This window comes from Oryctolagus cuniculus, chromosome 14 (genome assembly GCF_964237555.1).
Source record: "Oryctolagus cuniculus chromosome 14, mOryCun1.1, whole genome shotgun sequence".
NCBI lineage: Eukaryota > Metazoa > Chordata > Mammalia > Lagomorpha > Leporidae > Oryctolagus > Oryctolagus cuniculus.
The window spans coordinates 91,516,177-91,538,835 of NC_091445.1; the positions used below are offsets into that span (position 1 = coordinate 91,516,177).

Here is a 22,659-nt window from a genome sequence, read left to right on the forward strand (position 1 = left end):
CTCCACTGCACTCCCGGGCCACAGCAGAGAGCTGGCCTGGAAGAGGGGCAACCGGGACAGAATCCGGCGCCCCGACCGGGACTAGAACCCGGTGTGCCGGCGCCGCTAGGCGGAGGATTAGCCTAAGAACTATCCATGTTAACGGAAGACAGATGGTATCACAGGCAGCTTTCATTTGCAAGGGCTCTGCATACTTCCCTTCAGCACAGCGGCATTGTTTCAGTCTCCAGGCTGCTGCACAGCGGGAGTCCCCCAGAACGTCCACATGTGTGTGGAGCGGTCGCTCTTGTGCAAGTTTAATCTTACGGAATGGTTGGGTTGCTTTAATAAGAAACAGGGAAAGGAGTGCAGGCCCTTGAATGACTGCGTAAGTGCAGCTTTTCTCTGTGTCCCCAGAAGACGGAAGGAGGACCAGGGTGGGGATTACTGCTGTGTGCTCCGTGCAGCTCTGTTGAGCAGCCGTGGCGCGGTGGCTCGCCTTGCACTGCAGACAGTATTGTGGGGCTTCCGGCGAGTTTCCTGGGGACACTCACAGGGCCCATCTCACTCTGTCACAGCAAGTAAGAACCCAGCAGGAGGCCGAGTCCCCACCCAGCTCAGTCTCATAAGTTACACTTGCAGAGTCTCTAGATTTCTAGAGAAGTCTTGTGGGTATTTTCCTGTGGATCGGCTTTGTACCTGCAGAGCTAGGGAGAAGCCCTGGCCGTATTTCATAGGCACAGACACGCAGAGTCTGCATGGCCTCGGGTGGCGTCCAGTTGCGATGGTTTATTCTCCTCTCTCCCAGCCGCTGCACACACCCTCCAACAAAAAAGATATCAAATAAATTGCGTGTGTTAAAATTGACACATTTTAGATATGTTTATGTACAGAACTGCAAAGCCAATGCTGACACTCAGCTGCAAACTTGTATTTGAAAAGGATGTTGTTATCTGAATGTGATAGATAACAGGAAGAATGACTGTTCCTCTCCTAACACCGGGGTCTGGTGATGTTGGCTTGAGGACTTTGGGCTGTCAGATATGTACAGGGCAGCATCAGAAAGTTTATGGGCAGTGGAACTAAAAAGTAAGTTCATTTTGGTGCAGTTTTTCAAATTCATGCATAATATTTTCATCCCTGCATTTTCACAGTTGCGTTGAAGACCGTGTGTGTGGTGTTTGTGTGTGTGTGTGTGTGTGCTGTGTTTTCTGAGGAAGGGGAAGGTGAATTGCAGAAATACAGTTCAGATGGACCAGAGACAGGGAGGCAGACAAAATGATGCCATAGAAGAATCAGGAGTCAGGGACAATGGTTTCTGTAAGTCGTCAAGCCAGGAGAATCTTCCTTTTTTAACTTTTTTAAAAATGTTTTTAAAGATTTATTTATTTTATTTGAAAGGCAGAGCTGCAGCGAGCAGGAGATACAGAGAAACAGAAAGACAGTTTTCCATCCACTGGGTCACTCCCCAGATGGCCTCAACAGCCAGGGCTGGGCCATGCCGAAGCCAAGGCCAAGAGCTTCATCCGGGTCTCTCACATAGGTGCAGGGGTCCAGGGACTTGAGTCATCTCCTCCTTCTTCCTTCCCTTCTTCCCCCTCTCCCTCTCTCCCTCTCTCTTACTCTGCCTTTCAAAAAAATATTTTTAAGAAAGTGTTAAATGTGTGTGGATTCATCAAGGAATTGGGGTAGTGTACAGATAGTAAAAAGAATAGGGAGGTGGACAGCACATTGGTCCTGTATTAGAGAACCTGGGCTTGATTCCTACTTCTAGTGCCTGACTCCAGCCTCCTGCTAATGCGTACTCTGGGTTGCAGTGCTTATGTCTCAAGTAATTGGGTACCCGCCTTCGACATGGAATACCCCAGTTGGGTTCTCAGCTCCCAGCATTTTGGCTCCAGCCCAGCCTTGACTACTGTGGACATTTGGAAGTGAACCAGTAGGCTGGAGCTCATTCTTTGTTTCCGTGTCTCTATGTCTTTCAAATAAATTTTTGAAAGCGCATCAGGGAATAGGGTAGAGCTCCATTTATTGATAAGAATATGTGGTGAAATATTGTCAGTATGTAGAGTAAGCCTGGAGCGTTGAATGTGCCCAGTCACAGTGGAATTACTGCAGAGAAGATAGGAAACGCTGTCACATTGCCATTACTAGCGCCCGTGTCTGAATGTAAGAAGTAAAGCAAAATGTGCCCATTGGTCCCGTGTGAGGCGATCGTGGGGAGCAGTTGTGTGCACCTCCTTGCACCCAACCCCGCCCTCCTACTAAGAAGCTGCTTTTTTAAAAAATTTTATTTAGGAACACAGTGGTGCTTCCTACCCTCCCCTCCCGCCTGCCCGCCCATGCTGCAGCCCTTGTTCCTCTTCCCTCTCCTGTTTCCACTCTGAATTTTTACAGAGATCTACTTCCAGTTTACTTAATGATCCTAAAGCTAACCCTACAGTAAGTAAAAGTTCAACAAATACTTCGAAGGAAAAAAAAAAACATGCACACTGTTCCTCAACAGCAGGGAAGAAGCAGCTTTTTATTTTTAACTTTTATTTAATAAATATAAATATACAAAGTACAACTTTTGAATTATAGCAGCTTTTCCCCCCATAACGTCCCTCCCACTCGCAACCATCCCATCTCCCACTCCCTCTCCCATCCCATTCTAAGTCAAGATTCATTTTCAATTATCTTTATATACAGAAGATCAACTTAGTATATACTAAGTAAAGACTTCAACAGTTTGCACCCACACAGATACACAAAGTATAAAGTACTGTCTGAGTAGTAGTTTTACCGTTAATTCTCATAGTACAACACATTAAGGACAGAGATCCTACATGGGGAGCAGGTGCACAGTGACTCTCGTTGTTGATTTAACAATTGACACTCTTGTTTATGGCGTCAGTAATCACCTGAGGCTCTTGTCATGAGCTGCCAAGGCTGTGGAAGCCTCTTGAGTTCACCAACTCCAGTCTTGTTTAGACAAGGCCATAGTCAAAGTGGAAGTTCTCTGCTCCCTTCAAAGAAAGGTACTGCCTTCTCTGATAGCCCGTTCTTCCCACTGGAATCTCACTCACAGAGATCTTTCATTTAGGTTATTTTTTTTTTTTTTCTACAGTCTCTTGGCTTTCCATGCCTGAAATACTCTCATGGATCTGAATGCCTTAAAGGCTGATTCTGAGGTCAGAGTGCTGTTTAGGACATCCGCCATTCTATGAGTCTGCTAGAAGCAACTTTTTAAAGTCATTTCCACTAGAGTTTCTTAATGAATATGTGACCCTGATTTTATACTAATGGAGTGCATCTTCTGTAGCTGGGCTGCCTTCACGGTGGCCCTTCCCTGCTTCTTCCCCTACCATGGGGAGAACATACACACTGATGGAGAAGCCACACCTCTGAGGGTGTTGTGGGATTTGGATGACACAATACAGGTCAAGGTCCTGTGGTTCCTATCAAGGACTCTTTCTTACACCACCTGCCTAGGGTTCTCTGTTGATTGTTGAGATTTCAGCGCACTTCTTGGTGGGATGAGCGGCTCTGCGCCACATTGTCCCTCACCCACAGCGGGAGGTGAGGGTGTTGCTACCTCTAGCTGGTGGTGCCTCCACTGCCTCACGTCCACGTCCCGCACACCGACCCCTTGGCCCCTCTGAGCATTCCTGATGCTCAGTGCCGTGGTTCAGGGGCCTCTTCTTCCTCGGCTCCATCACCGTCATTGCTCCTTCTTCCCCTTCCCCCATCCACATTGGCCTTTTCTTCCGTTTGCAGTGCAGAGCCCAAACTTTCACCTAATAATGTCCACATTGTGTATGAATGCTTCCATTTAGAGGGAAATTAAAATCTCCACTATTGCGATACTCCTGATGTGATATGTTGGATGTTATTGACATAGCCATAGGAAACGATTGTTAAATGGAGATGCTAATACATTTTAAGCTACAGCACTCAAAAGGAAGATGTTAATTTATTGAATGTGAGAAAACCACCTTGAACTACTTTGCATGTACGTGCTTATTCTTGGGGCAGTGTCTCAAATTTTCTGGGCTTCAGTGATCTTTTCAAAGTGGTGATGTTGATGGTGGTGGTGTGGCTGGTAAAGATAGTGCAACCAGAACACCTGTCAGTGACAGTTGTGTGGGTGTCTAAGGCAGATCATGTCTTGTATCGTAGTTAATGTTATAATGGGTGCTCAGCTAATGCACCTGCTGTTCAGGGAATGAAAAGGATGATGGCGGTGTTGATGATAATGATAACATCTGTATTACTATTGAGCACTGCCGAATTCTGACTTCAGGTCAATTGATGACACAGGTTCACATTAGCACGTACGGTCATCTCTCCTGCATGATACATAAATACAGGTATTTCAGCCCAAACAAGTAATTGCATTTTGACTAGATGCTTTCAGGCACATGTGGTATGCTTTGTCTGCAATGTGCAGCTTGAACCAGGGCTCGGCAGTACTCATGGATGGTCCAGTGCCAACTCTTGGGGACAGGCTGGCCCGGCTCACACCCCTTGCCGTCCTGTACCCTGCTGCTGAGCTGACCTTAGTGTGTGTTTGCAGCACCTGCATAGGGGCCCAGGATCCTTACTGCGGCTGGGACGTGGCGATGAAGAAATGCACAAGTCTCGAGGAGAGCCTGAGCATGACGCAGTGGGAGCAGAGCACCTCGGCCTGCCCGGTAGGTGCCGCAGCCCTGCCCTCCAGAAACGCTGCCCGGGGAGCCGCCCTCTGCTCCCTTCCCACCCCCCACCCTCTGTGCCATGGCGCCTGCCCCTGTTCAGCCTACAGCCACTCTCACACCGTCTGTGCTCCCATCTCCTAGCTTGCAGGAGGCTGGGCATGGTCCTGTGTCTGTTGGAAGGGCAGACAGTGCTGGTCTTATAACACAGGGCACCGTCTCTAGTTCCTGGGGCTTTTCCTCCAGAATTTGGTGTGGACTCCTTTGTTCCCTGTAGCACTGATGAAATTGGATTTCTGTACCCATACATTTCTCCCTGAAGCTATATTCTAAAAGTTCTAGACCTCCCCCAGGGCCATGAGAGCAGCTAGAAGAAACAGCCAGATGTGCGTTCCTACGCTGAGCCCTCAGGGGTGAGGAGACATGCGCTTCGTTGGAGCCAGACCCTGAATCCGAGCAAAGCAGGTGTCAGTTTCGTTTGCTGCTCTGTGTGTTGAGGTCCTCATTTGAAGGAATCGGTTTTGATGGATTGATTCTTACGAGTCCATGGTCACAGTCCTCCAGCCAGTACTCTCAGGGCTATTTTCTGTTCTCATAACATATGAGCCACAGCTAAATTATCCGTCATTTCATACCATCATGAGCTCACTCTGCCATCACAGACCTGTGGATCCCTGCCGGTCAGTTTTGGGTCTCTCGGCCAGAAGGTGGTGGGGAGCGGAAGGCAAGTGTTGCATTCAGTTGTGTGACGTCCCTGCTGACTCTCCCCTACATGAAAGTGCTCCCGGCCTCCGTTTCCCACCAGGGAACCTGCTCTTTAGCCTGCATAGACCACACGTTCGTGCATCCTGTCCTTGCCCTTGTGAGTCTGAAGGGGTGGAGGCTAGGGCTAAAAGACCAGTGCAATCCCTTTGTGCTTTCATAGCGGAATGCCTGAGACCGGGTAGTTTCAGCAGACATCTAGTTCTTACAGTTATGGAGCTGGCAAGGCCAAGATCGAGGGAGCAGGGTTGGGCCTTCTTTGCTGTGGCCTCGCCTGCTGGAAGGCAGAAGGGCAAGAGAAGTGGCTCCCTCGGGCAGGCCCCTGTCCTCCCGGCCTCATCCCTCTGACAGTTCCCTGCCCTGGAAACCATCCCACTGGCAGCCCCTGTGTTTTGTAGGAGGCACAGTCACACCACAGCAATGGCTAAGAGACTATACCCTGAGCGCTCACGTGGGGGATGGGGGCCCCAAGAAACCTCCCCAAGCATTTGGAGATTCAACGATTTAAGCTGTTTATTGATTTTATTTTCACACAGTACATGCACGCACACGCACACATGTACAAGCACCCACTTGGAAAGAGGGGAAGAGAGAGATCTCCCACCCTCCATTGGTCCCCTGGGTGCTCCCAACAGGCCAGGCTGGCCAAGTTGAAGTCAGGAGCCAGGAACTCAGTCTGGATCCTCACGTGGGTGGCAGGGATTTGAGGACCTGAGCCATCACCTCCTGCCTCCAAGGGTGCCCCGGGCAGGAAGCTGGGGTTTGAACTGGAGCTGAGACTTCAACCCAGACACCCTGATGTGGGATGGGGGCATCCTAAGGGCATTGTTTAAAGTAGTGTGTCACATAGCTCCCACCAATTTAGAGACTGAAAGAGGACATATTTTCCCCTAAAAGATGCCTGTTTAAAATTGTTTATCGGTTTCTGCAGTTCACAAGTAGGGCAATGGGTCACTGACGTTGATAGACATTTTGCTTAATTATAAAATTATAATTGGAAATATTACTCTCCATTTAAGAGATTTTTTTTCTTTTTGACAGGCAGAGTGGACAGTGAGAGAGAGAGAGACAGAGAGAAAGGTCTTCCTTTGCCGTTGGTTCACCCTCCAATGGCCGCCGCGGCCAGTGCGCTGCGGCCGGCGCACCGTGCTGATCCGATGGCAGGAGCCAGGTACTTCTCCTGGTCTCCCATGGGGTGCAGGGCCCAAGCACTTGGGCCATCCTCCACTGCACTCCCTGGCCACAGCAGAGAGCTGGCTTGGAAGAGGAGCAACCAGGACAGAATCCGGCGCCCTGACCGGGACTAGAACCCGGTGTGCCGGCGCCGCAAAGTGGAGGATTAGCCTAGTGAGCCACGGCGCAGGCCCCGTTTAAGAAATTTTTTAAGATTCTCGTTAGATAAAGTTTTCACCAAATAAAAATTATGCATTAGTGATAAAAAATTCCCAGAGACCCCACCTTCCCTTCTCATAATAGTATTTGTCGCAATTAATGAACCACAACAGCTTCTCCTGTTCTCTGTGGAAGGGATTTCAGTACTTGAGTAAGAGCTAAGTGGTCTTATCTGGACTGATTAGAATAATGTGAGAGCCCTGCCTGGATTATAATGGGATTTCACAAAGGCAATATCATCTTTATTAATGCACACATCTCTTCCTACAACTTGTGGGCACATGACTCCCAGAACACCCCCTGTTCCAAATAGAAATACTAGCAAAATATGTAGACGCAGCACACACCGGGGGCCTGCCAGCCAGGGGGTTCCTCTTGTAGTTAGTGTGTTTAGACTGGACAGCACTGCAGCTGGGACCGAGCCAAGGGCCCTCATTTAGCTAGCTGCACCTGAGTGGAGTCAGAAGCATCTACCCAAGGTCCTAGAGCTGTGTTGGCAACGAACCCAGGATTGAAGCCCTCTGTTTCAGACACCGTCCCTAATCTGCAGGGCAATGCCACTCCCAGATCTGAGTCTCCTCAAGGCAGAGTCCAGGTGGTAGACCAGCCACCCGCTCACCACTCCGCACGTTATACTGCAAGAGCTGATGCAGCCTCACTTCTGGAGGCTGTGGTGGAATCCCCTGTGAGAGAGAAGGAAAGGGACTGAGATTTTCAAGTGTGCTCAGGGCCATGTGAGGCAACTTTCGATGGGTGAATTCATCTATGCTCATGGTGTCCTCAGAAATGGGCCTCATGGCTTCCATTTTATCAGGAGACCAGGGCTCAGCCCCAGATGAAGATCACCCCAATTTACCCACCCTATCCATGGCCACAGAGCTCCCAGCTCTGTTCCCCTTGAATGTCATACTTTGTCTTGTGAGTCATTTGTGCGGATAGGGTAGGGATGATTATCAAGTTGATGTTATCACAGGGAGACAAGCTTATCCAAGATCTGGTTTTGTTAAAATCTCTGGCAAAAGGCACATGGAACTTTGAAAATAAAGGAAGGCATTTTAACTTCTGAAAAAAAAAAAAAAAAAAAACCCTGAATAGAAAATATAGAACTTCAATTTAGTCCTAAGCCAATCTTGGCTGGGGTCCAGGAAGACACAAAAGATGTGCTCTCGCTACCTCTGTACGTCCCCAGCGCATCTACGTCTGTAGTCCATTGAGATTTCATGGATCGCACACAGATGAATTCAACACAGGATTTGGGATTATGCTTTTTATCATAAGTTGGTTATCACTTGGATGTCCGTTATCTCCCAGGTGAAGGAAAACTGGATGCCACACAATGCAGCAAAAATCATACGATGACTTTGAGCTCCTCGTCAGGAAAGGATCTGGCCGTCAAGGTGGCCGACATCAAAGGCTGTAGACTCAGCTCCATTGGACTGATTCTTGGGTCTTTTAGAATGAGCGTGACTGCTTATCCAACCCGAGCCATGGTGTTCCTATCTGTAAAATGGGTTGAAGATACTAGGGATGTGGTGAGGGCTGTGTGAGTTAGCCGCAGTGCTGTGTGTATCCTAAGCTGCTGACATGTGATTATCATGTTTTGCTATAGTTTAATATTTATTAGTATAATATACTTGCCCCAAAGAGAAAGTCAGCTGGTAGAAACCTGGATAATGGTACAGCTACAAATAACTTATTCTAGATAGATTTATCTCTGATGTCTATTTAAGAAGCTAAGAAAGTATAAAATACCTACTTACATGAAAACAGAGACTACACACCCTAATGCTATTATTTATGGTTCAACTTTCAAAGATTTATTTATTTATTTGAAAGTTAGAGTTACTGAGAGGGATCTCCTGTTATTCACCGGTTCATCTCCCAGATGCCTGCAACAGCCAAGGCTGGGCTGGACCAGGCCAAAGCCAGGAGCCAGGAGCTTCTTCCAGGTCTCCCACGTGGATGGCTGGAGCCTTAACACCTGGGCCATCTTCCACTGCTTTTCCCAGGCCATCGCAGGGAGCTACCTTGGAAGTGGAGCAGCCGGGACTTGAACTGGTGCCTATGTGGGATGCTGGTGTTGCCGGCGGCCGCTTTATCTACTGAGCCATGACGCCAACAGTCTGTGGTTCTAGTCAGATTCTCAAATTAATTCACGCAGGGTCAAAATGAGGGTGTGGTTAAATGTAACACAGTATGCCCTCACCCAGCCTCTCCCTTACTTTCCTTCTTGCTCTCAAATGCAGGGGACGAACAGCAGTGGCCCTGGGCTGGAAGTCCTAACTGCCCTCCACGTCACCACCAGCCAGAAATGACCCTTCCACCCTCGCCTTGCAGAATTACAGCCACCACGTGCTCTCACTAATGACTTCCTCAACGCACTTTCTTGCATTTCTAGTGTTTTATTACCATTACTGCTCTACGTTATCAGCCTCGTTCTTCTCTTTTTCATTAGCCTTATTTCTAAGTTCTTTCTCTGTTTTTTTTTGTGTCATTCATGTCAGCTCATCTGTATTTTGAAAGACAACATATATAGTATCTGTGTCCCATACCAAAAGGAATAAAAGGCGCCCAAAACAAAAAGCAAGGAAAGTCTCCTGCCAGGGCTCTCAGGGATGGGTGGGGGTGGGGGCAGTGCCCGGAGAGCTTTGTCCTTGTGACAACTGGACATGAGAGGGTGCTGGCGTCCAGGGAGTGAGGCCAAGGAGGTCACTACAGACTGTAAAATGCACAAGACAGCCCCATAGCAAGTGATTTCCAGGCAGATAGCAGCAGTACTGAAGATGTAAAATCCTAGCCTAGTGTCACAGGTAGACCAGCATTGCTAGTTTGTCCTCCAAATCGCTAGTGTGGTCTTCTTTGGCAAGTGACATCATTTCTTTAACTTTTAACTTGCTTTTTCTGTAAAGCTAGTATAAAGATGTTGTTCTTAATACTGAATCTACCTAAAAGTACTCGGATTCCCTAGACACAGCCCCTTGCAAAGGGCTATTTTCATCTTAGATGCACTGGGCGGCAGCGGTTCTAGGCCTTATTCCACTGCCTGTTTTGGGGAGGGTGCTGGGTGAGCAGGCCTCTGACGCCCTTGGCCTTCTCCTCTTGCTCACAAAAGGGCGACAGGAATGCCAGACATCACATGTTCACATGACATGTCCAAAGCTCCATGGACTCGAGGAGTGGAAGAAGCGTCTCCTCCTTGTATGTGGAGGAAAGTGATTTGTGGAAACTCTGGCAGCACCTGGAGCGTCCGCGCCCAGAACTGGATCGCCCTCCCACCTGTACAGCTGTCCCTGGCCCAGACCAGTCAGGACTTAACCCCTGGCCTTGGGCTTGTCCTGTTCACGGGCCTGGTGGTGCCAGCTCAGCCCACCATAGATGCCTGCTCTCTCTGGGAGTAGTTGCCCTAATGAACACAACCCTTTCCATTCGAAGGATTTCTTTTGTAAAAGAACAAAAAGCAAGCAAACAAAAAGAAACCTGTCTGCCCAGGCTGGAGCCCCGCCTGTAGGACTGCAGATGCTGGAGTCCTGAGGTTCCCTCCAAGTGAGGAAGTGCATGTTTGCGGAAGCAGGTGGATTCGAACTCTGAGCGGTTTTATTTCGGTCTTCGTTCATTTGTCGCTGTCATCTTTGGGACCACAGCTCCGTCCTGAGGGTCTTGCTATTTCACGTTTTCTCACTTGTGGGGCCCCCCTCTCCTGACACTGTGGGGATGTTCTAGAGGCTGGCTCCCTCTCTTCAACTCTGCGCTGTGAACCCAAAATGGAGCTCAGTACTGCTTCTGCAGAACCCACCTGACTCTTGCCCACTCTCAGGCCCTTCTGCCCTCACTGTGCAGGTATGCAGGGGGCCTTTCTTTAGCCTCCCTGCACACTGGAAGGCAGAGAACGCCTGGCTGTCCTCTGTGACGCTGGGGAAGGCGCCCCCTAGGGGTGAGTGGGTGGTAGGGTCACAGTCCTCTCTCAGCCCTGCTCATAGTACATCTGCTACAGTGGAGGGCAGCCGGCTCTACAGGGTCCACTGCTGCAGACACACCGCCATCCGAAACGTGACGGCAGTGGCCCGTGTGATTCGCTGGCGTAGTGTGCACCGGCGTTGCATAAATAGCACACTAAGAGTCTGCCTCAGTGCCGCTCCTTGGAGTTGGGTCCACAAGTACGAGAGAGGCTCGTGCTTTTTATCGTGAATGTCATAATAGTGATGCTTACGTGGCAGGCAGGAGCATGGGGGGAGAGCAGGTGGGGGGGTTGTTAGCACAGCTACTGGGTTGTGTCCCAGAGAAGTAACTGCTGGTGGGAGTGTCCTCCAGACGGGGGAAAGAGAATAATGCTAGAAACGTATAGGACAAAGATGGAAAATCCCAAGTGGTGGAACCTTTGCTGCCATGGAAACAGAATCCCGTGAGTGTCCCGAGTCCCTGTCTCCTGCAGGGCTCAGTGCTCCGAGAAACCCCGCAGTGCTCCAGAGAATCCTGTGGTCACAGCAGGAGCTGCATTCCTATATTGGTCAGACAGAGGGCTGCAGGGTCCTTAGAAGTGGGGGTATTTTCTCTTTGGGAAACATCTGCTTCTGGGTGTCCCCCGCACCCTGACACCCCGGGTGGGTGCCAGCAGTCGAGGTAGCTTTGCCATAAAGATTGTGGCAATGACCAGGCGGAGTGGCTTACAGCTTCTTCCCCCTTAGTGGACCTGGAATGTTGGTGTTGCTTACAAAGTAGGAGGGCTTGGTCGTGATGGAGGCAGTTGGGGATGGCGATGAAATGGAGAAGAACACATTGGATGTGCAGCTGACTTTGAGGAGCGACGGCTCCACGTGCAGCCGACCATATTTTCTTGCACAAAGTGCAGGCGTGCTAGCGTGGTTTGAGAGACTTGCTGGCCTCATCCGTGGAGTTGTTTATCCTGAAGATGCTGAGCAGTGCAGGAAGGAAATGCTGGCCAAGAGACGGGTGCCGCAGGCAGCAGAGGGGAGGGTGGAAGCTTACAAGGACTCGTCCTGTGTCGGATTTTCTAAGAGGTGCTCGGGTCCCTGCATTGGAATCAGCAGGTTTGGACTTTAGACCATTCCCTAATCCCCTTCGTCAGGGAGCTTCCCACTTGTCACAGCGTCACCCAAGGCTTGACCCCAAGTCTCTCCTCCTGGGGCCAGCCCCCAGCTCCTAGGATCTGCATGTCAGATCTGGCTGGCAGGCAGTCAGCCAGGTGTTGATGCCCAAAGCAGATGCCCGTCCACACCAGAACGAGTCACCTGTGCCCGGGCAGTGCCAGCACCTGCCCTCCTTCCTTCAGGCCACACCCCCAGCACCCTGGGCCCTCCCCAGGCTGCCCCTCCTGGCAGTCTACTCCCTCCCAGTCCTTGATGTTACTTCCCGTCCACCACCTGCTCCCTCCCCGGTGATGGAGTAGCCCCACGCCCCATGGCATCTCGCAGCTTCCTTCCTTTTTGTCACTCTTGCAGCCACCCTCGGCCTCGACAGCCCCTGACAGCTCCTGCGTCATCCTGTGAGATGCCACACGGGCCCTTGTTCTCCCCGGAACCCTGAGCTTGCCCAGCATCTGCTGCTCGGCACCCACGGCTCTGCCCACGGCCCCGGCATCAGGTCTTACAAGTGCTCATGGTTGTGCATCAAGCGCTTCCTTGCCGGCCACAAACTTAGGGGAGTGGTGATTGTGTGGGTGTGACCAGGATACACCTGTCCACTGTGAGGCCGCAGTTGCTCAACATTCTTTTTTTTTTTTTTTTTTTTTGACAGAGTTAGACACTGAGTGAGAGAGAGAAAGGTCTTCCTTTTCCGTTGATTCACCCCCCAAATGGCCGCTACTACCGGTGCGCTGTGCCAATCCGAAGGCAGGAGCCAGGTGCTTCCTCCTGGTCTCCCATGTGGGTGCAGGGCCCAAGCACTTGTCCACTGACTTCCCGGGCCATAGCAGAGAGCTGGATGGGAAGAGGAGCAACCGGGACAGAATCTGGCGCCCCGACCGGGACTAGAACCCGGGGTGCCGGCACCGCAAGACGGAGGATTAGCCTAGTGAGCTGTGGCGCCGGCCAGACATTCTTTAAATATGTTTTGAATTAAATGTCGTCAGCTTGGGGTGACTTCAGAGCCAGCCAAGATCTCAAGTGATGGCAGCTTCCCCAATGTCATTTTTAAAGGGACATGGACATGGAACAGAATGGTCTTTCTATGACTTCTCACTCCAACTCTTCCCATTCCTCAGGTTTCCCACGTCGCTGGATGATTCTGCTATGACCTGAGCCCAGTCACTAGAATCCTCCATGCCTCCTCCTGCCAGCGCCCCACCTCTGACTGCTCCTCTCTCTCCTCTCATCCCACTGTTCCTATCATGTTGATAGCTTTAACCCTGTCTGACCGCCTCATCTGTGTCTGCTTCCTAGACCAGGAACCTCACCGTGGATGGACACTTTGGCGCGTGGTCCTCGTGGATGCCCTGCACACACACGGACGGCGGTGCTGTCGGACCCTGCCTGTGTCGGTCCCGTGCCTGCGACAGCCCGGCCCCACAGTGTGGCGGCTGGCCCTGCGAGGGCCCCAGCGTGGAAATCGCCAACTGCTCCAGGTGTGGTCATCGGAGCGACTCCCCCCACCCCTGGCCCTGCCATGCACTGCCCTGGGTTCAACTCGAGTGTCCAGGGGGTTGGACAGCCACTCCTGCTGCATGCCTCCCCTCCTAAAGACAGGGCACTCACCATGTAAAATGAGCAGAGCTGTGGGAGGACAGAAGGACCCTGCCAGTGAGACGCTACCTCCAGGCCGTCGTTAGGGTAGGAAATGCTTATAGCTTGGTTGAGGGAATGCCCGTGTTCATGAAGACTCTGTCTAGATTAGGCTGCTAGGCCTGCCTGGGAGGACACAGCATGTTAGTCCACTGTGTGGTGTCGCTGGGCTCACCCCACCACCCCTCGGCCGGCGGGGACACGGAGGAGTCAGGACAGCTCAGGGGACTTGACCCACTGGGCAGGTCGCCTGTCCCTCTGCTCACTGCAGTGTGCTGTCTGTGTGTTTCTGTTAGCGCTGTACTCGGGTCCTGCCGCTTCCCAGAGCCTCCGCACGTCACCACGTGGATGCATATCCCAAAAGCAGGCGTCCGGGTAGCTCCTTAAACAGCCGTCAGCTCCTGCCTCACCTGCTCTCTGGTGGCTGGGCGGAGCGGGGCGGGGTGCCCTCGGTCTGTCTCCTCAGGCGGGCTGGATCGCACCACAAAGTTGAGAGGAGCCTGTTGGGGCCACAGAGGTCGATCAGAGTCGGGTGTGTCACCGTTGAGTTAGACACTGCAAACCCACACAGCTAACTGCTTTCCATCTGTTTCCATCATGCCTGGTAGAAGCTGTAAGAACCTACCAAACTGTTACTGTTCATTGATGACAATAATTAGCCCAGACTCATTTCTATATCGTTTAATGGGAAAAAAGGACCATGTGGTGCAGTCCGGGGGCTTGCTCATTGATCCCTCTTCAGCTCTTGCGCTGGACGGAGCCTCGTTCTCCAAGCAGAGCTGCTCAGCGGTGACCGATAAAATCAAACAAGTGAGCCGACTTCAGCGATGCTTCAGGTGCATAAGTGGATTGCTGTGAGCCCACTTAAATCCAGGGGACCCACGTAATGCTACCACGTCAAGATGGCACTTTGTACAACACTGCTGGCTGCTGTGTCTGCCTCTGGTCACGCTGGAGAGTGTGTCGCCCCAGGTCCTTATAATAAAAACATGGCGTGTTAGATTGCGTCCAGGTATCTCCTTAGAGTATACCTATTACTATACATCATTTTATGAGATATTTCAAAATGTTTGTGAAAGATGGAATTAAGAGGGGCTTGAGGTTTATTTTGGAATCTAGGCATATTATAGGCACTTTAATAGTTCATAGAAGTGCATATTATGAAGAAATTAAGCTTGGATTTCAACAGTGCATTAAAATGAACATATCCTATAGTTCGTTTCGCAAAGGAGTTTCCCTGGTATTCTTGTATTTATTTACTGCCCAGTATACAACACGTTCTATATATGGTAAAAAAAACCAATGTATATCATAAACTTCTGTATCTGTTTAAAAGTTGGGGAAATGAAGAATTTCCAAACAATTTTGAAATCAGTATTTGCTGCATTATCTCACACTTCTGTTCACATATAAAGAAATTTTGAAAGTAAAAATGTCATTTGCTTATTCTAACATTGCTTTTTAAGGTTTTCATTAATTCGATACATTGAATGATTTTTTTAAGGTTGTAGGTAGCAGGTTACAAGGTACTAGTTAATTACCTTCATGAGAAATGTGGGAGGATCTGTCTCACTTTACGATTATTTTGGCTAAATTATCTGAAGCAGCTTTATTAACACACACAAAGCTGTCACTGTGCATCTTATTTATGTTATTACAAAGTTTCAGTAAATTAAATAGAGAAATGCAAATTATGCTGATAACTTTTTAGAATGATTTACATTTGAAATTATTTTAGAAATTATACATTCAACTTGTTATTTGTACCTAGATCTTCCGTGGTATGGTGGTCCTTCCTGTTTAAAAGAATATAAAAAGTAAATGTGAGAATGAAAGTGAGTTAACTTGTTTTCAAAGAAATATAAATGCCGTAAGTGCAGGTACCGATATCCTTAGAAATTCACTTGTGAATTCTGAAGCAGACAAATATTCACCATCTATGTGGGCCTTTTGCATCTACCTCCAATAGCTATTTTAATACCTAATGCCTTTAAAACGGCCCGTAATTTATTTCTGACCAGCAAGAACAAACTGCTAAAGAAGATATTTGACTTCTAAGCTGTGAATTCAGGCCTTTTAAGGAACGAATACAATACTAAAAAGAAAGAATCCCTCTACCTTTGAGTAGCAGTTTAGTTTATAAAGCACTGTGGTATAGTTGGTTCATTTTAAATATTTCTACATTGTGCGTGTGCAGTAGCGCAAATCTATACTTGTATACACACTCTGAGCTCCTCATTCATGCTCTTACATGGCTTTGCCAGTTCCCAAGAACACAGGCGAGAATCTGAACTTCAATGCCTTTCCTGCATTTGTAATATAATTTGCTGTAGAGCTTCCTGCATTAGGGAAGACTTTGCTGATGTGAGCACCTCAGGAGAGTGACTTAGATCTTAGAGCAGCTTGTACAGTGTTAGATGGTTATCTTATTCAAAGGCACACTTTTTAGAGCTTATAATGGATGCAAGTCAAAAAATCATAAACTCTAGAGATTTCGAGATTCATTTCTGATGATTTTCAGTGAAATAATATTATTCTATATTAGTTTAATATTTTAATAACTGAGTAATTCCTTACCTGAAATCCTAGGGACCAGAATTTAGGTGTTCTCAGCCTGAGATATTTGCATATCCATAATTGTGTATCTTGGTGATGGGGTCTGTGCCTCAATTTCAGGTATGTTTCACGTGCCTGAGAGGAACGTAGTGTGTTTTGCAGTCTAACCAGGACTCATCACATGAGTTGGAACATTTCTGATACTGGAGTATTTTGGCTTACAGATTTTTGGGTTAGCAATGCTCAACCTGTAATTTCTAATATAGCACATTTATGCTGTTTGATGGTGCACTGGACCTTTATTCTCCAGTTTCTTGGCTCTGACATCAGGTGCCTGGGATGGGAAGGGGTGCCCACAGCCATTGGGATTCCATGGCCCAGTGCGCCCAGTCCTTGTCGGGGGTTCCCTCTCCTCAGCAGGCGGCCTTGGGGACCACGTGCATGCGTGTGCGGGCTGCAGGTGCAGACGGTTTGACGAGTGATGGCATTTCTTTCCTCTCCCAGGAACGGCGGCTGGACCCCCTGGACCTCGTGGTCGCCCTGCAGCACCAGCTGTGGGATTGGCTTCCAGGTGCGGCAGCGGTCCTGCAGCAACCCCACTCCCCGGCACGGGGGCCGCGTGTGCGTGGGACAGAACCGCGAGGAAAGGTGCGTGCCGCCCAGCTCCCACATCCCTGCCCACAGGCGCACTCTCATCCCAGCGCTGTCAGTTTTAGCTCTGACTTTAGCTTAGCTCATCTGCGGCATCCCTCTGCGCTGAGCTGGGTCGTCCTCGTCTCTTTCTAACATCCGTTCAGTTTGATCGAAGCCTCTGTTGACAGAATCCTGGGCCGCATGGTTGGGTTGGCTCAGTCGAGCAACTGAGATGCGGAGACCAAGGCGCCAGGCCACCTATGCTGGCACCTGTAGGCTTGGGAAGGGAGGCTGCTGGAGGATGGGTGTTGTTTTTCTTGAGAGCCACTGTTCCCCAGAGTCCCCGAGGTCCTAGGTCCGGATGCTACTGGGCAGGAGTTGTGGTTTCCACCAGAACTGAATGAGACAGCAGGAGTTGCGCATAGGCACAAGCTCAGGGTTTTGCGTCTATTTCTACACCAATCTGTTGATAAACACTCTCCAGGAAGCTGTAGCCCAATCCAGAGTAGGGATTCTGCCCTGTGTGGTTTTTAAGCTTTCCATACATGGTGGCTTTTCACCGTAGTCTGGGATTTACTGATTTGTTTCTTTGTGTGGAATTAGACTTACAGTTTTGATTTCAAGATCTAAAGATCTAAAATCTTTTCAGTTTAATGTGTATTCCAGTCTGTCACTACTGGGAGAGAACTGCGGTAGATCCGTGTCACGGTGTTTCAGGATCCACGCTTTCACTGTATTGACCTGAACTTATTGAATAGCTTTCAGTGCCTGTTAATGGGAGTGTAACAGGCACACGTTCATTGGCAGAAGCTCAGTGCAGCCTCTTATAAAAATACTGGTTGCAGGTATTTGCTGTGTGATTAGTATGTAGGCAAGCAAAGCCGGCAGGCTGACCGTGTGGATGGTTCTGTAAGAGGCGTTTAGTGCAACCTGAAATGAGGGAGACTCACCCCTTGCCTGTGTTTCCCACTTACCAATTAAGATGCCATTCCTTTGGACTAAGAGGGAAATGAAGACGCTTTGTCCAAAGCAGGATTTGTCATGTTTGAAGTGGTCCCCTGAGACAACCTCGTGCAGATCTGTCATCTTCTCTCTCCACCAGATGAAAAGCAGGGAAGCCGATTATGGAGGAATTGTCTCCCTGCTTTTTCAAAGCCCTATAAGATTTTAAATCGGCTGTAAGTTTGTAAGTGTGGCGTGCTGTCACGTGATGTGGGTCATTCGGACAAAGTCACTCTCCCCTGTGCAAAGCCTTCCTAGTCGTGAGTCACTACCACAAACCACCGCCTTGCCCTGGCAGGGCACCCAGGAAGGGAGAGGCTGTTTGACTTTGTGGCTACCACACATAGGCTCTGTGTCCCACATCTATTGTTTGTAAAGCTACAGTTTCAGGAAAAGCTTGGGGGAAAAGGACGAAAGCATTGGGGGACTCAAGTGTATTGTATTTATTTATTTTTGACAGAGGAAGCATTAATTTGAACTACTTAAGTCCTTTCACAATGAAGAAATAATTGAAATTGAATAATAAAGAAATGGATGATAAGAACAGAAACTGTGAGAGATTTTTGTGTATATAAAATTGACTCCTCACCAGCGCTGCGGCTCAATAGGCTAATCCTCTGCCTGCAGCACCGGTACACCAGGTTCTAGTCCCGGTCAAGGCGCCATATTCTGTCCCAGTTGCCCCTCTTCCAGGCCAGCTCTCTGCTGTGGCCAGGGAGTGCAGTGGAGGATGGCCCAGGTGCTTGGGCCCTGCACCCCATGGGAGACCAGGAGAAGCACCTGGCTCCAGCCTTTGGTTCAGCGTGGTGCGCTGCCATTGGAGGGTGAACCAACAGCAAAGGAAGACCTTTCTCTCTGTCTCTTTCTCTCTCACTGTCCACTCTGCCTGTCAAAAAAAAAAAAAAAATGAATCCTCACTATCTAATAGTCTATTTTTTTAATTTTTTAATTTTTAAAAAAATTTTTTTGACAGGCGGAGTGGACAGTGAGAGAGAGAGAGAGACAGAGAGAAAGGTCTTCCTTTTGCCATTGGTTCACCCTCCAATGGCCGCTGCGGTTGGCGCGCTGCGGCCGGCGCATTGCGCTGATCCGAAGCCAGGAGCCAGGTGCTTCTCCTGGTCTCCCATGGGGTGCAGGGCCCAAGCACTTGGGCCATTCTCCACTGCACTCCTGGGCCACAGCAGAGAGTTGGACTGGAAGAGGGGCAACCGGGACAGAATCTGCCGCCCCGACTGGTACTAGAACCCAGTGTGCTGGCGCCGTAGGCGGAGGATTAGCCTATTGAGCTGCGGCACCGGCCACTATCCAATAGTCTTTCTGATAGCTGCCAAGAGATTAAGGAAAATAGAGCTTCCCAATGTCTCCTCACTGGTCTTCCCAAGCAGGAGGTTCTTATATTTCCTTACCATGTTGCGTGGGAGTTCTCGCCACCTACTGATACAGAGGGTGAACTCAACCTGATCCCAACAACGTAGACAGTTAGGACTAAACACAAGAATATAGGAACCAGACCTTGGTCTTCACAGGAGAATACCAAAGACCATGGGCCAGACATTCGGGATGATGAATATAATCATTGCCATCAATCCTACAGAAATTCAGAGGAGTCACAGGTGAAGGAACCCGTTCGCACACAGCAGTCTGTAAATGCATATCAGGATTAGAATTAGTGACTTTGTGATGGGAAGAAGTCTCCCGTGTGTAGAACAATTTGGTGAGAGTTTAGCTGCTACAGAAACCTCAGCAGCACTTCCATTATTGTTTTCTGAAATAACAGCTGTCCAAATTACTTTCCCATGTGCTTTGGAATATAGAGACATTTGGTTGTTGTGTTCTGAAATTTCTTGTGTAGCAAGAGTTGGGTAAGAGCAGGGATTCCCAAAGAGGCCATAACAAATAGGAAGAAACAGGCCTCTGGGTAAACATTAAAAAGACGCAGTCTTGTTATCTGTGTCAGTGTTCCCGTGTGCTGTGTCAGTCGTCCCACACACAGTGGCTCAGCGCCACACTCCTTTATCCATCTGACAATCTCCAGGGGTCAGGACTTCCTTCATGGCTAACCAGGGTCCTCAGCGGGCTGTGACGAAGGCATCGGCCAGAGATGTGGTCTCATTTAATACCCAGCTGGGGAAGGACTCGTTTCCAAGGTCACATGGTTGTGATCAGCGTTCAGTGCCTTGCGTGCTGTCAGACTGAGAACTTGGTTTCTTGCTAAGTTGTTACCCAGAGACTGCCTCAGTTTCTTGCTTCCTCAAGTCCAGCCAGGAACAGAGTCTCCTGGCGAGATAACCATCGCAGTCTTCCACAGCACGATTGTAGAAGTAACTTGCCATGGGCAAATATTTGACACAGCACTAAGAGCCCACGTGAGACACCTGTACCCCCATCACAGTGCCTGGGTTCAAGCCCTGGCTGGCCTTCCAGCTTCAGCTTCCTGCTGCTGTGCGTGCTGGGAGGCAGCAGTGATGGCTCGGATGTGGAGGTCCTTACTGCCCATGTGGGAGACCCAGACGGTTCTAGGCTCCTGGCTTCAATCTGGACCAGCATTTGCGAAGTGAACTGGCAGGTGGAAGACCTTTTTCTGTCTTCTTTCTCTCTCTCTCTCTCTCTTTCTGGCCCCCCTTCCTGCCTTTCAAATACATTTTTAAAATAATAAGTATTTTAAAAAGAAGTAGGTCACAAGCCTTGTCCACATGCAAGAGGAGGGGATGACGTGGGGCAGGGGTCTCAGGGACCATTGGAGTCACTTTAGAATCTGTCTGCCCAAGTTGATTCTCTGTTCCCAATGATCCACACGCCCCGTGCATGCAAAGTGCATCACACGCGTCTCCAGGTTCCTCCAAAAGTCTGAATCCCATTAAGACCCAAAGCCCAGGACCTTATCACTTGCATCAGGCCCAGAAGCAGATGATGCTGACTGGCTCTAGTTCTTCCTGGTCTATGAGTTTCTACCACCAGAGGACAGGTCCATGCCGCGGACACACCGCCAGAGGACAGGTCCGTGCCGCGGACACACCTCACCTACAACGGTGGGCCAGGCAAAGGATGTCTGTTCAGCATGGGCGGAGAAATGAAGTTGCAAAGGAATCACAGCCAAGAGGAGTGGGGACTTGTAAGTGTCAAGGCTGAGCGTGGTGCCCTGGGGTGCTTGGCTCTGCCTGCCTGGCATCTAGATCTGCTCTGAGACCGCCTGCCTGTCTCACAAAGGTGCCTTTCTCTTGGCTGAGTAGTATTTAGGCCTCCTTCCTGCCTCTGGGTTGCACTTTGAACAACCTGGTTTTTGTGCTGTGTCTGTCCTTTTGTCTAACAGTTAAACCCTTGGGTTTCCTCTTTCATCCCACATTGTGCTGGAAGCAGCAAGAATCCCCCAGGCCGCACCTTCAGCACTGAGACTGAGAGTGCCCTCACCCGTGTGACTCACTTCACACTTACATGTTCTCTCTCTGTTACTCCGGGCAGGAGTTTTGGAAGCTTTGTTCTGTTATATAACCAGGTTCTTTCTTCTTTCTGTCTAAGCTGGTGGAACTTCTGCTGAGAAAAAACTTTCTGAAACACTTTCTGGGTCTTCCAAGGATTTCCTGGGATTTCACTACATTAAGGAAAAGCCACACTCAAAGGTGTTTTGGAAACAGGTGCCTCTCTACCTAGGGGAATGGGGAGATGCCTGGGGGACAACACCTTCTAACTTGCTCCAGGCCCTCAGGTGCGGCTGAGAGGACCCATGAGACCCACACTTGGCCTTGGCCTCGGCCTCCTGAAAATGCCACATGGATGCTTTGCTCTTCCCGAGGCTTCTCCAGGCGATGGCACAGTCACACCACCAGCTTTCTGCGTTATGCCCACTCTGCCCGGCAGAGCTTGGAATTCATTTCTTCATTTCACTATTGTGGGCTGCAAGGAAAGGCTGAACTCCAAACTCCTCCAGTTCTTGTGTCTTTCTTTAGTGGCCCATCCCTCCGTTTCTCTGCCATCCCGCACTTTACTGGGAGCAGCAATGGTAAGCCAGGCAGCACCGCCAGCACTTGGCTTACCAACTTTCTTAAGCTGGGTAACTCCCTGCAAGGCTTCCACATTCTACCTTTTGTATGACTTCAGGCAATAGTTCAGGAAGCTTTCTGCAATTCTGTAACAGAGTTCTCCCTTCTCCCCTCCTCCAATTTCCAGGAATACACTCCTGGGTCCTTTTAGCTTTTCTTTATTGGAGCAGAGCGTCTGTAACTTATATTATCCACTTAGCCATTTTACTTGTACGGTTTAGTGGCATTAATTCCATTTACCATTTTGTGCAACCATAAACACTGTCTGTTTCAAACACTTTCTCGCCACTGCAAACAGAAACTGTAGCCAGTAACTAGTCACTACTTATTCTAGCCTTTCAGCTGTTTATGACCTAATTTATGTTCGGTCACCACTAATTTGCTTCTTACAGACCCTACAGTATTTGCCCTGTTGTATCTCACTTGTCTCTGCATAGTATTTTCAAGGTTTCTTGTAGCATCTATCTGGACTCCATTCCCTCCCTCCCTCCCTCCTTTCCTTCCTTCCTTCCTTCCTTCCTTCCTTCCTTCCTTCCTTCCTTCCTTCCTTCCTTCCTTCCTTCCTTCTTTTAGATTTGTTTATTTATTTATTTATTTGAAAGTCAGAGTTCACAGATAGAGGAGAGGCAGAGAGAGAGAGAGAGAGATATCTTCCATCTGATGGTTCACTCCCCAATTGGCCACAGTAGCCAGAGCTGTGCTGACCAAAGGCAGGAGCCAGCAGCTTCTTCCAGGTCTCCCACATGGGTGCAGGGGACCAAGAACTTAGGCCTTCTTCTACTGCTTTCCCAGGCCATGGCAGAGAGCTGAATTCCTTTCTGAAGGTTAGATAATACCCAGGTGTGTAGCTCTGCCGCATCTTCTTGTCCATTTCTCTATCAGCAAGCA

At 49.3% G+C, this 22,659-nt stretch overlaps 1 protein-coding gene across 7 annotated transcripts in view; it reads left to right on the top strand.

The window, feature by feature from the left end:
- The window catches only part of SEMA5A (semaphorin 5A), a 472,925-nt gene that overhangs the window by 371,575 nt on the left and 78,691 nt on the right, over nucleotides 1-22,659 (top strand). For all 7 annotated transcript variants that reach the window (XM_070056841.1, XM_070056840.1, XM_070056845.1 and 4 more), the window contains 3 exons: nucleotides 4,538-4,655; nucleotides 13,205-13,386; nucleotides 16,604-16,747. In XM_070056841.1, the coding sequence (XP_069912942.1) occupies nucleotides 4,538-4,655; nucleotides 13,205-13,386; nucleotides 16,604-16,747 (444 nt within the window). The remainder of the gene's footprint in view (nucleotides 1-4,537; nucleotides 4,656-13,204; nucleotides 13,387-16,603; nucleotides 16,748-22,659) is intronic.